Here is a 14,609-nt window from a genome sequence, read left to right on the forward strand (position 1 = left end):
CAGCAACCACAGCCTCCCAGACACTGTTCAGAGAGGTGTACTGTTTTCCCTCCTTGTAAATCTCACATTTGATGATGGACCACAGGTTCTCAATGGGGTTCAGATCAGGTGAACAAGGAGGCCATGTCATTAGTTTTTCTTCTTTTATACCCTTTCTTGCCAGCCACGCTGTGGAGTACTTGGACGCGTGTGATGGAGCATTGTCCTGCATGAAAATCATGTTTTTCTTGAAGGATGCAGACTTCTTCCTGTACCACTGCTTGAAGAAGGTGTCTTCCAGAAACTGGCAGTAGGACTGGGAGTTGAGCTTGACTCCATCCTCAACCCGAAAAGGCCCCACAAGCTCATCTTTGATGATACCAGCCCAAACCAGTACTCCACCTCCACCTTGCTGGCGTCTGAGTCGGACTGGAGCTCTCTGCCCTTTACCAATCCAGCCACGGGCCCATCCATCTGGCCCATCAAGACTCCCTCTCATTTCATCGGTCCATAAAACCTTAGAAAAACCAGTCTTGAGATATTTCTTGGCCCAGTCTTGACGTTTCAGCTTGTGTGTCTTGTTCAGTGGTGGTCGTCTTTCAGCCTTTCTTACCTTGGCCATGTCTCTGAGTATTGCACACCTTGTGCTTTTGGGCACTCCAGTGATGTTGCAGCTCTGAAATATGGCCAAACTGGTGGCAAGTGGCATCTTGGCAGCTGCACGCTTGACTTTTCTCAGTTCATGGGCAGTTATTTTGCGCCTTGGTTTTTCCACACGCTTCTTGCGACCCTGTTGACTATTTTGAATGAAACGCTTGATTGTTCGATGATCACGCTTCAGAAGCTTTGCAATTTTGAGACTGCTGCATCCCTCTGCAAGATATCTCACTATTTTTGACTTTTCTGAGCCTGTCAAGTCCTTCTTTTGACCCATTTTGCCAAAGGAAAGGAAGTTGCCTAATAATTATGCACACCTGATATAGGGTGTTGATGTCATTAGACCACACCCCTTCTCATTACAGAGATGCACATCACCTAATATGCTTAATTGGTAGTAGGCTTTCGAGCCTATACAGCTTGGAGTAAGACAACATGCATGAAGAGGATGATGTGGACAAAATACTCATTTGCCTAATAATTCTGCACTCCCTGTATCACATGCTTATTAAACAGAAGGGGATATTTCAGATTTATGCATCTAAATGTTTACACTAAGCATTTATTTATGTTCCGAGTGAAGCTAATTTTAATGCATATATATTTATACAGCTGAGGACAAAGTACATCCTTACAAAAAATATGAAAATTACATACAAAATTACACAATTGCACAAAAATACATTTGTTGATGTATTGAAATTTTATGTATTTTCCATTTTTTCATTAATTGCATTTCCATTATTAAACTGATTTTGCAGGTAACTAAAGCTATTTAATGTAGTGAACATTTAATGGTGGTACTTGCCTCTAAATTAAACTGCAGTTGAGGTAAAACAGGGGAAAACTGAACTATTTAAGGCTCTCAAAACACAGAACTTGATGAAATGTAGCCATTTAATTACCTTACACTGCCGCCTGCAGTTAAGAGTTAAAACTGTTTATCATAACAGGATCACTTGAGCTATTATGACCTGAATATAAGATATATTTAAAATGTATTCAGACTGCCAGCACAGTGACTCAGGAGCATCAAAGATACCAGTATCTCCCAGTGTTTTAAAACTTCTTGATGTTATTATTTTCCTATAGGAGCTTTTCTCGCGTCAAATATCATTACACTGTGGTATTGCTCCTTTTTACTCATCACTGTCCACAAGATCTTTCAATGTGCATAAATGTCACATTTTTTTTACATAAACGGCACAGTGTCACGGTCCATGGATTTTCTCTTGTTTTGATTTCAGAATCCTCAGTTAATATAACAATGCTTATCTTTCAAGGTTTATTGTTTAGGTTTTGTGTCAGCGCATGCATCACTGTGTTCCTTTATTCTAAAGTAAGCCAGTTCTTTGCTTTCGCTTTGAATCTTTGGTTTTCATAGCATGACAAGCTTCGTTTGAGTGTTTCTTTTCTATGTTTTGTTTTCTATTTTTAATTTATCATCCCAAGCTCACCTGCGTCCTTACGTATCCTGTTTTAGTGTGTATTCTTTGGAGTTTTTAATTCTCGGTTGTCTTTTTATAGTTGTTGCCTTCCTTCAGCTTTTGTAACATTTAACATTTTAGCAGCAATCTACAGATCAAGAAAAAATCAACAATTTAAAACTGAGAAAATGTAGTTATAATGTAGTTATAATGTAGTTATAATGGTGGCAACTATAATAGGTCCAGTGGTAGTTGTGGCAATTGTGTTTTGTCCGTTTTTACATAAAGCCCCTGTATGAAGGCACATGACTGTAAATAAGCTGGAAAATTGTGTCAGGTGGCTCCTACACCACTTTTCTGCAATCTAGTTATTTCTGATCACATATTCTAAAATCCTCCCTCAAGAGAGCTGTGCATAGACTAATGCCCACAAATGTCAATGAATTCAAGCTTCTTTGTGAAGACCAGTGGGCCAGAATTCCTCCACAATGATAAATGTGACTGATAAAATCATATAGAAAACAATTACTTCAAGTTATTGCTGCTAGAGGTGCTTCTACAAGATGCCGAATAATGGGGTTTACTCAGGTTTCCAACACTACTTCTGCATTTTGGCTGGTTTTTGATAAATAAATAATATAAGAGTTTGATATGTCATTTTGTTGTCCACCTTAGGTTGCATTTTTCACAGTTTAGGACTTGCTAAAGAACAGATTTAAGAAGAGTTTGAATTTTGCTTTACTCTTGATATGGAAAAAAAGGACTGAGCCACCTTAGAAACCCATTATATGAATCTCCCATCACACACTTTATGTACTGATGTTAATGCCAGAGCACCCCCTGCCTTTTTGTTTTCACGTAGTCTGCCACCTTATGGTTGAGTTGTGATTGAATTATTACACGTAATTCTCCACAAGGAGGCAATAAAGATCTGGGGATGTTGCTGCTATTGTTAGATGCATCAACCAATGCTGCAGAGAACAACAATAAAGAAAGATCTTTATGATTGAAAAATAATGCATTCACAACTACCATATTAATGCTGTACTGACCTCTTCAGAAATGTCATCCCAATAGCAGCATTTAAATACATGCTGTTAATAATATTAAGTATTGAAAAAGTACCCACTCACTAACATGTTTTCTGCTGCTAGAAATGAAGAGGGTAAGACTGTCTTTTCCTGTAACATTTAAACTATCTGGCACTGATACCATCTAGGTGTTTTAATGAAGATCGTCGACTCTATTGCGAAATAGCAGAATTTATTTAAGAAGTAATGTTTTCAGGTTGAATTAAATCATTAAATGCAACTCTGTCAAAGGATATTTTAAACATTAATGCTTCTGTTCACTGACCTGCATTACAAAGCCCTGCAGTGCATCGGTAAGGACATTGAAAAAGGACATTGAAAAAGAAAGACATAAGCTATAAATATTTCATTTTATATATATATATATATATATATATATATATATATATATATATATATATATATATATATATATATATATATATAATTATTATAATTATTTCACATCATACATTTCCATTTTCCAAAATGACTGCTGGGAAACATCATCATAAAAATGTAGACGTCTTGTGTGGTAGGTCTTACAGAACCGGAAGGCTTGTCAACTAATTACAAGACATTGCATGTTGTGACCAGCAGATGTCAGTCTTTGCCAAAATATATTTCCATAAATCGTACCACACAGAGGCTCAACATGAGGACAGTAGAACAGTTGGGTATCATTAGTTTAACGTAAGTTAGGCTATATCTTATTCTGTGTTTGCTGAAGGTCAACGTGATAAAATGAGGATCACTATACATCATGTCTGTGTGTGTGTGTGGGTGTGTCTGACAATTCCAGGTGACCCTAAACCGTGTTTTCAAAGCCCAGTGCAGCACATGTAAGTATGCAGTTAAACCTGCATGTTCTTATTTTTACCTGTTTCATTTTGTTTTTTTTCTTTGAATATAAAGACACTGGCTATGGTGTAAGATACAGTAAAAAGCACGTTGTGTATTAGTTGGCATTGTTGCTTCAAGATCCTGGGTTCAAATCCACTGGCTTCCACAGGAATTTGCATGTTGTCTCTAGGTACTCTGGCTTCCTCCCACAGTCTAAAAACATGCACGTTAAGTTAATTGGTGATTCTACATTGTCTGTCTCTGTGACAGCTGGCATAGGCTCCAGCTCGACTGTGAGTCTGAATTTGATGTGGATGGGCAGTAAGATAAGATAAGATAAGATAAGATAGAACTTTATTAATCCCTCGGGTGGGTTCCTCTGGGAAATTCGACTTCCAAAAAGCACAGCAACGACCGAAGTTACAGTTACAGAATTGTTATATATACACACACACACACACACACACACACACACACACACACACACACACACACACACACACATATAAATACAGAGACAAATATAAATAAAATATACAAAGGGGATAAATAGAATAAATAGGAATAAAAAATAAAAATACAAGTGAATTGCACATTTCAAGTATTGAGTCTATTGCACTGTTGACTTTTTACAAAAGTATTGCACAAAAGGTATTGCACAGTGAGGTGAAGAGGCACTACAGCTTAGTTGTTCCCCCCTCCTTTGTCCTCCTGTTTCCCCTCCCTCTCCCCTCCAGAGAGGAGTTAAACAGTTTGATGGCGTGTGGGACAAAGGAGTTTTTAAGTCTGTTAGTTCTTGTCTTGGGGAGAAGCAACCTGTCACTGAACAGACTCTTCTGATTGTTTATGGCCGTGTGCAGAGGATGCCTGGCATTGTTCATAATGTCCATCAGTTTCTTTAATGTCCTTTTCTCTGCCACTGTCACCAGAGTGTCCAGCTTCATGCCGACCACAGAGCTAGCCCTCCTGATCAGTTTCTCCAGCCTGGATGAGTCCTTCTTTGCTGTGCTGCTCCCCCAGCACACCACAGCATAGAAAAGTACTCCAGCAACCACCGACTGGTAAAACATCCTCAGGAGCTTCCTGCAGATGTTAAAAGACCTCAGCCTCCTGAGGAAGTACAGTCGGCTTTGGGCTTTTTTATACAGGTGCTCTGTGTTGCATGACCAGTCCAGTTTATTGTCCACCCACAGCCCGAGGTACTTGTACTTGTTGACCACCTCCACCTCCTCCACCTCTATCTGAACCGGCAGTGGACCTTCTCTGGACCTCCCGAAGTCCACAACCAGTTCCTTAGTCTTTGAGGTGTTGAGTTGCAGGTGGTTTGTGTGACTCCATGCGACAAAGTTCCTCACCAGACTTCTGTACTCCTCTTCCTGATCATCCCAGATACACCCCATGATGGCCGTGTCATCTGCAAACTTCTGAATATGGCATAATTCAGAGTTGTAGCAGAAGTCAGAGGTGTACAGGGTGAAGAGAAGAGGGGACAGCACAGTTCCCTGTGGTGCTCCTGTGCTGCTGACCACAGTGTCAGACGTGATGTCCTTCAGCCTGACGTACTGTGGTCTGTCGGTGAGGTAGTCGGAGATCCAAGCCACCAGGCAGGGGTCCACCTCCATCCTGTTCAGTTTTTCCTGAAGCATACAGGGCCGGATGGTATTAAAGGCACTGGAAAAGTCAAGAAACAGTATCCTGACCGTGCCTTTTCCCCCATCCAGGTGTGAGTGGGCTCTGTGTAGGAGGTACAGGATGGCATCCTCCACTCCGACACCCGCCTTGTATGCAAACTGTAGTGGGTCCTGGGCATGTTGTACCTGTGGTCGGAGGAAGTTGAGGAAGAGCCGCTCTAGAGTCTTCATAAGATGTGACGTCAGTGCCACCAGTAAACACTGTCAGAGATGTTCTTAGAGCTGTTTTGCTTCTGTGTACCCGTGTCAGGCACCAGATTTTGCGCTGACAATAAAAGCTGAGGAAGTAAAGCACTGATTTCAAGCAACACGATTATCTTCAAGTCATTACACACTTCCTATGGTTAAACACTGAAGATAATACAGTCATACCATCTGGGTGGAAATGACTTGCTGCTAAAATGCTGAAGTAGCCATATAAACCTTAGGGGACAGAGAAGCTTGGGTATGTTAGTAGAGACACAGCTGTAATATGCAATGTGAGGTGCTTTATGCAGTTAATTCAATACAGCACAGAGGCACTAAGTTTTCATAGAGGAGGGTAATAAATGTACTTGTTGGGTAATATTGTTGCACTTACTGCCAAATTAGTGATCTAATTAGATAACAATCAGGTTTAGTGTGACTCTTTGTGTTTAGTGTGACAGGGGCGATCGTGGCTCAAGAGTTGGGCGTTCGCCTTGTAATCAGAAGGTTGCCGGTTTGAGCCCCGGCTTGTTGTGTTCGTTGGGCAAGACACTTCACCCATTGCCTACTGTTGGTGGTCAGAGGGCCCGGTGGCACCAGTGTCCGGCAGCCTTACCTCTGTCAGTGCGCCCCAGGGTGGCTGTGGCTACAATGTAGCTTGCCGTCACCAGTGTGTGAATGTGTGTGTGGATGACTGGATGTGTAAAGCGGTTTGGGGTCCTTAGGGACTAGTAAAGCGCTACACAAATACAGGCCATTTACCATCTTTAAAAAAATACTCTACTTTCATATTCATACATTAGAGAAAATCCATAATGTCTGCTATTATCTGCGGTTTTCACTTGATATCAACTGGCTTTAACGAAATAAACATCTACAAGAGGATTTTTCTGTTAAAATTAAAAGTTGCGACAGTATCATAATAAAAACACCACCGTTAATTAGGTGTTATGAAAGCCGTGTACATACTTTGACATATTACTTCCTCATCAGTACAAATGAAAACATTCACTTGAGTATAAAATCTGTAATTATGTATTTTTTAATTCTAAACATACGTCATGTGCAACGTGACTTTGACGTTTTGCAAGACGCACGAGAATTTGTTGCAAGCAGTCTTGCAATTTATTCTGTCAACATACTGTAAGACGACAGTGATTTGTCTGTTAATTGCTTGACTCATGCATTAAGCTGCGATAACACAACGGAGGTGTAGTGGTTGAAACTGACTTGTGTAAATTCTGCATGGGATGGTTTGTGAATTTTTGAAAACAAGCTTCAGAAAATATTTTTTATCATTACTTTTTTTCTAGAAAATTAAATGCTTGATGGTAAAAATTCCAAAAAATTCCTTGTCCTATATATATATATAGTGGACAAGTGCATAAATTAATAAAAAGAAAAATATAAATAGCTGTTAACGAATCCTAGCTTGATAAAACAGCACACATCATAATCTCATGGCCATTCAATGCATTTATTTCAGATGTGTTAAGCAGGACTTGCTCATATTTTTAAGGTCTGACAAGAAAATGGCTGATTAAATATAACACGCCAAACAGCCTTTAGATTGTTTTTTTCATCACAAGACTTTTAATATGTACATAGAAAGTCTTACACTAAGAGTGCTCTCTCCAGCGACACATAAAACCATTAAAAAAAACAGATTAATCAGCTTCTAAGACAGACACTCTTTCATGGACAAGTTCACTGAAATCCTCCTTTAACAACATGGCATGTCAGACATTCCTGGGACTAGTGGTTTTAATTTAGAGTGAAAATTCATGCTTTTTTTCATCACTTTATTTACACCTCTCTAATTGGTGGAAAGTCTTTTTAGAATGTCATTTGGTGATGCAGATCTTCAGAAATCACAGCGATTAGGAGCTTAAATTTCACCGGCGTACTCTTGTTTTAATCATTTTCAACAAGTAAACATATATTTTTCTGTGGCCAGAAAGAGATGAAGGGGTGCCGTAGATAAGAGCGCGATGAAGAAAGTGCACCTTGCAACTAGAAAACAAAAAACTGGATCCATAAACTGATGAGATCTCATTTTTTGAAAAAACAGATACTCACCATTTCTAGGTAATGACTTATTTTTAAACAAAATAACAACAGATCCACACAACTATGCCCCCTGTTCCCGTTCCTCCAATATACCAACACACATGCACACCCACGTTATACAAAACCCGAGTCTGTACAAGTGTTTCATTAGTAGCTATGTGGCGTTTCTGCTCATGCCATCTGTCATGAGGGGAACACTGTAATTCTGCTTTCACACAGCAGTGCAGCACTGCAGTGCAGAAATGGTAACGCTTTATACATTTCCCCAGTGCCGTGTTTTCTTCTACTGCAATTACCTCTGTCCAAATTGTGCAATAAAATTACTATACTGTTAATTAGAGGCTGTAATATAAAGACACAGACATCCTTTTGGCAGCTGATGACGATAAAAGAAATCAGCTTATGGTTAGATAGCAGTAGAAATGCATACCCCAAGTGCTTAAAAATGCATTTAAACTCTGTAAGATAATATAGTACAATAGGCTTTTGCACAGCACACACTTTTAGTTGTCATAAAAGCACAGGTGTTACCACATTAAAATCACAGGGACAGGAGCCCAATCGGCTACGTGGAATACAGCCAGAGACATCATAAGAGAGTGACATGACACAGAGACGTTGATCACGTCAGCATGACTGGCGCTCTGCAATGAGCTGTTAATTAAGCAATAATGCCGTGTAAGTGTGTGCTCACATAAAAAATGCCGGAAAAGAGAAACACTTTGAAGCTCTTGGACAATCACCAACGTTTTAAAGCATTTAAAAAAAAAAAAATCCTATCTATTTATGACCAAGTGACCACTGAAATTAAAATAATGGCTCTCTCCCCATTCATTTAAATAATCTCAGGAGAAGTCTTGAATACTTCCTGTGAAAGAAAACAATATGTTGCAAGTAAAAATCCTAGCCAGCAGCTGGCGACTGTTCTGGTTTGGAAGTCTTTAGGAAAGCAACTTTATTGCTCTCTTAAGCTAAGACCTCAGTACACACTTTCCCAGACATACTTGGTTTCATTTGCAAGTTTCAAGTTTTATTAAATACACAATCGTGTTCATTTTTGAAAATTATTGTCCCAAAATGTGTCAAATAGATGATAAAGCAGGTTGCTAACGTATCAGCTCATCCAAGACAGCTGCATTCAAAAAGCTCACAGCTTCAGGACCTAACCAGTCAGTGATAACAGGATGGCTGTTTCCATCCCATAGATACTGTTTTCATATTAGATGCTTTATAATTTTTTGGTAGCAGGTAGAAAAACTGTAAGAATCCCATCATGTTGTAGATGCTAGTTGGCTAACATGCCACATTAGTTCACTAGCTTACCTAGATTACAACCTTATGCATTATGGTGCTGATTGCACACAACAATAAATGGTACAACAGGAAATATGTATTGTATTACACACAATTGCTTTTATAACCACAACTCAGAATACTAAAGCTGTCCACACATAAACAGGCATTTTGGTAAATGTAGTCTTTTCTGTGTGTTTGGCCCTTCATCCTCATGTCAACAGTGTTTTAGATAAAAACTCCTTTGAAAACTCAATTTCTGCAGAGATTTTTTATCTCATAACTTTATTTCCCTTCCTGACATCAGACTGTGCTGTTGTGCTGTTATTTGTGGGATTTTGATAGGCCGACATTTTTTTATGGTTAGGTTTATGCAACTTTTTTTTTCCACTTTAATGTGTCTGATTATATTTTTCCAAACAAACTCAAAAAAATCCCCATTTTTAAACAACATAATAATACATCCTCTTTGAGCCAATGAATGGCAAATTAAATTTGTGGGATTTGTGGGATATGTTACTAATGCAATAATCATGCAAATGACAAATGTACAAAAGTTAGCTTTTGCTTTGTTTTTGATCTCATGTGATTGTAGACTCCTGGGCTCTTGCTATTGTTCTGTCTAGTAGTCCTTTAAGACATCATTATCATGTCGTTTTGAGCTGCTTTATCTGAGATGTGTTCAATTTCCAAATTAAATCGAGTCTAAATTTGGGACATTGTCTAAATGTGTGGGATGCGTGGCGGCAGGGAATGAAGAACAATCTGCACACCTACAGAACGTGAGACACCTGGTCACCTGCTGCACCAATCCCGCAGCAAAGGACAGGTCGCCAGCTGGGTGTAACAATGCAGTTGATATGCAGCATTAGCAGTTTCATCACAGGCAAATCAACTTTGTTGTCATTATGGTTGTACAGAAAATGTCACAGTGCAGCATGCAAGACATACAGTACATACTATACAGTAGTACAGCATTGTAGTGAGTGGACAGTCTCATGTATATCACAGTTTTGAGTGACGGGATGCTTACTGGACCACGGGTGTGATCAGTATTTTTTCTCCCTCAAAAAGCCTTTAAGCTGAATCGGTTTTGGCGGTTTTTCAAGAGACATAATTTTAATCAGGGCTAGAGTGCCAGGGTATTGTCAATATAATCCAGTGATGAAAAGCACCCATTCAAATAGTAAGTACAGTAAAAAAAAAAAAGCCTTACTTGTACTTTATTAAATAAGATGTTATGATACTTAAAGAAACAATAAACTTAAAACCTTAATGTTTGTTTGGGTGAAAATGTCCTGCAATCCCCATTATCATTAATCAGACACTTAATCAATGTTCCTCTGATACACCACAAATGGCATGGCTATATGAAATCTAAATGATGCAAATAGCTGTTCAGTGTTTGGAGCTGTAACATGGTTAGGTACACTTGAAACACTTGACTGTTATTAATGTGTTATACACCTCATCTTTCGTCTTCCCCATCCATCCACACACTCGCCAAACTGAAGTATATCCATATAGGCAGGTGTACCCATTCACCTCTAAACACTACACCAGTATGCATTTAACACATTTGCTGCACCGGCTGGATGAATCATTCAAACATGACAAAATCAAACAAAAATGTACCGCACGAGGTGTTTTGAAGCAACTGCATTTAGAGAATAAACACGAGAAATCAGTGTTAAAATAGCAGCGGCCGTGTGACTCCAGTGCTGACATTTAGTGAACATTTAATTTGATAAGCACAGGTTGTGACTGAATGAGAGATAAGGAACATAAAAAGCATCACACTGAAGCCTATTTAACCAGATAAAAACATGATGGATTCAAGGGACTGGAAACTATCAGGGAGAGGAAATAACTTTTTTTTTTCTCCAACTATCTGCTTTGAGGCTTGTCTTTGTATCCTGGCACTCTGCTGGAGTTAGAGCGCTCTCACTGCCCACAGTGCAGTTGCCGTCAGCTCTACAAATATGTAAAAGCAGCCAGTGTGACGGGGAGGAGCATGGGAACTGAATGCTGATCAACTCATTCACAGTCAAGCCGCATACCAGCCACACTGACACATTTCATCACCTGTACTATTTACCAACTTTTTATTTCTGCAACTGACTACTTCAAAAAGGAATTACTCAGAAAATATGCCTTTTTTCTCCTCCCCCACCACAGATACAATGTTCTACCAACAGTACAGGAAATGACTGAAGTTATTTTGTTCAGCTGGATGCCATCTAACTGCTGTGTGACTGCCTTTGTGTTGTCTTTGGAGCTGGGGGGTTAAAGTCTGCAAGGTATTGCGCTTGAGAAAATAAAATATATATTGCACAGCAAACAAAGCAATAGCGACAGACCTTTTTATAATTTGGTTTAAAGGATGGGTACTGCATGCATACAATATGTGAAGTGAAGGTTTCCCTGACTTTAAGTTAAAGGAAAACAGATTCAGTGTTTTCACTATTCACTTTGACTCTGTGTGTCTTTTGGAAATCGCTCTCCCCAGTTGTAAGTACAAAGTGGATGTGTGACATGCAACCACCAGTTCCCCTAACACAACTTTCATATGTCATATTTTCTAACAGTTGCAACATACAGTAGATGCTGACTTCGGTGACATTCATCAATGTTGAATGCCAAAATAAACTAAATAAATAAATAAATAAAAAGAATTCAATGCAATGTCTCTAGCAGCGTTTTTTTTCTTCTTCTTCTTTTCTTTCACACCAATTTATCATCTCATTCAACAGTTTATAAAGAACCGGGGCGATAATTAATTGACAAAAATAAACAGCATTTAAAGATTAAGACACCAAAGGTACTCCAAGACAGAGCTGCTGCAAGGCTCAAACTTGGCAGTTTTCTTAAAGAAATAGCGGAGCACTCGGATCACACTGAAGCTGACAAAACAGATAGATTCAGCAGACAGGTTAATGGTGAGACACAAAGAGAGACATAAGATGCACAAGAGAGAGTCCAACGTTTCTTTTAACTAGTCCACTGCGAATCTCCATCCACCGCTCTCTCTTGCTCCTCTCTCTTTATTGGACCAGCGCCTCACCAGCGGGCTACTTGGCTCGTGTAGTCCTCGGTGGTGGCTGGGAAGTCACTCTCAGTTTCCTTCTCAAAACCTCCTCCCACTCTCCCGCCTCTGTTGCCACCGCCTCTGTGTTTGGGCGGCCAAGGCCTGACCTGGTCTCTCTGCTCCCGCAGCCAGCGCTTCTCCTCGCGCCTCTTCAAGCGCACTTCCTGGTGCTCCCTCTGGCGGGTGAACTGGAAACGCTGGAGGAACAGGTCCTTTGCATATTCGTACAGCTGCATGTCCAAGTAGTTGAGGTCCTCGATGCGTTTGCGCACAGTCTCGCTCAGGTCCACGTTGGCAGCTCGCGTGCTGTTAATCTGCGTGAAGGCAGAGATGAAGCGCAGGCTGAACGTCCGCTCAAACAGGTACTGGGTCTTACGCTGAAACTCGGTCAGGCCGTAGAAAGCCATGTTCTTCAAGTTGCTCATGGCGCTGCTTAAAAGGATGTGGTTGCGCTGGCTTTCGTTCATGGAGGACAGGTTGTAGCAGCCCACCAGGCTCAGGTCAGCCAGCATGCGGACCTGACGGTTGTTCGCCAAGTTCGACGGGCAGTTCATGAACTCTGTCAGGGTGACGCCGGACCAGTCATCCCCACTGTAGCAGGTGGGCAGCTCGTCCTGGGTGGGTGAACGTCCATCACACATATGGAGGGCGGTCTTCCATGTGGCTCCTCTCTGGACATGTTTCCACTCGCTCAGGTAGCGGGAGACTGGGTCGCGCAGCATGGTGATGTAGTAGAAGTTCCTGCAGCCAAAACAAACACAGTTAGAGAGCTGTGAGCGCATCACTATCACAGAGGGTCGCCCTGCATTGTGCTGACAGATGGTGACTTTTGTCTGAGCATAAAACTTCAAGGTTGAATGCTAATTGGAAAACTGAAACTCTCACTAATGAGGTTGTTACAGTTGGTTTCTATATATTGCCCTTGAAAATTGAACCCTTGCACCGGAGCAATGAATTTACAAAACTGAAATAGGGCTGTTTCCATTCCACAGATTTCTTCCACCTGCCAACACAGAGAATAATTGGGATTCAAGACACAGAGTAACCCATAGTCATGGAGAAAGTGGGTAAAACTGACCCAGCTAAATCCTAAACATGTCATTTTTGCAAAAATAATGAGGTTTCAGCTGTCGCGTTTGAAATCTGTAGCACATTTAAATGAGTATCCTGTTGTTATCAACAGCAGGGCTTATAGAAGAGAACACATCTGATTTTCTTTTTTCTTTTTTTTTGCTGATGAACAAATGGTAAACACCCCCACACACAACCCAAGTGAAAATGCCAGTGAAAATGTCATTTTCACTCAATATGGAAAACAAAGAACCAATCACGACTTCAATGCATAAGACTGTTGCAGTGTCGACAAAGGTGTATATGAAAAAAAAGAGTGAGTGACAAAGCTCTGTGGTTGACAATCAGTCTCTATACTAATAACATAAAAAGCAGCGACCTATCCCAGCTGTCACAGGGCGAGCGCACAAATTATATAGAAGTAGAAGATTTTCGTTTTCGCTTCACAGTGACAACCTACTCAACTCATGCTACGACTGCCCTTCGTACCAGTCTGACCTCTACAAGCAAATGCTGTACTGGAGCTGCGTCAAAGCCCATTCAGATGAAAAACAAAGATCAGACAGGTGTTGGCTAGGTAAAGCTTTCCTAAGATGATTTCCCGTGAGATTCATGCATATTTAATGACGCTGCCGCCCCCCTGAGAGCACTCCGGGCAGGTAAAGTGGCGTGCGACTTCTGAGATTTCACTCTGAGACCAAAGCAGCTCTCAATGCTGCCTCAGTGCTTTCAGAAGAGCAAATATCTGCACAGTCTTACCCACGAGTGGGGAAAAAAAGTTACACAAAGAGTTCTCTTTGCTTATTCGTCTGGTAGGATTGAGTACGGGAAAAGAATAAGGGGTTGTGAAGTACTATCTGCACACAATACACTTGGTATACTTTAATTTTTGGTAAACCGGAGGCACTTCCAAGCATGCAGCTGGCATTTCACCCCCATATTAACATTTTATTAATTCCATTTTAATTAAAAACATTTTAAGACAGAGAGAATATGAAGTTGATCACATGTAAGAATGGCATAAATTCAAAATGAAGAACATGCAAGTGAGTTTATGCGATGAAGATTCATCTTAACAGTGCCAAAGGAACACCACTCCTGAAATGTTACCCAGGAGTAGGCTGGCTGCAGATACATCCTCATTAGACTAGGGACATAAACACATGCAGCAAGTGTTGTTTGAGTGCACTCGACAGCCCAAAGGTCAGTTGTGTGCACCATCAATGTCAAAATA

At 40.4% G+C, this 14,609-nt stretch overlaps 1 protein-coding gene across 1 annotated transcript in view; it reads right to left on the reverse strand.

Moving 5' to 3' along the window:
* Positions 1 to 11,992: 11,992 nt before the first annotated feature.
* hs6st3b (heparan sulfate 6-O-sulfotransferase 3b) overlaps positions 11,993 to 14,609 on the reverse strand; it is an 83,916-nt gene continuing 81,299 nt past the window's right edge. Inside the window, exon 2 of the mRNA XM_080903264.1 lies at positions 11,993 to 13,045. Coding sequence (XP_080759390.1) covers positions 12,277 to 13,045 — 769 coding nt within the window. The 3' untranslated portion in view covers positions 11,993 to 12,276. The remainder of the gene's footprint in view (positions 13,046 to 14,609) is intronic.

The sequence above is a fragment of the Rhamphochromis sp. 'chilingali' genome (assembly GCF_963969265.1).
Source record: "Rhamphochromis sp. 'chilingali' genome assembly, chromosome: 14".
Classification (NCBI taxonomy): domain Eukaryota; kingdom Metazoa; phylum Chordata; class Actinopteri; order Cichliformes; family Cichlidae; genus Rhamphochromis; species Rhamphochromis sp. 'chilingali'.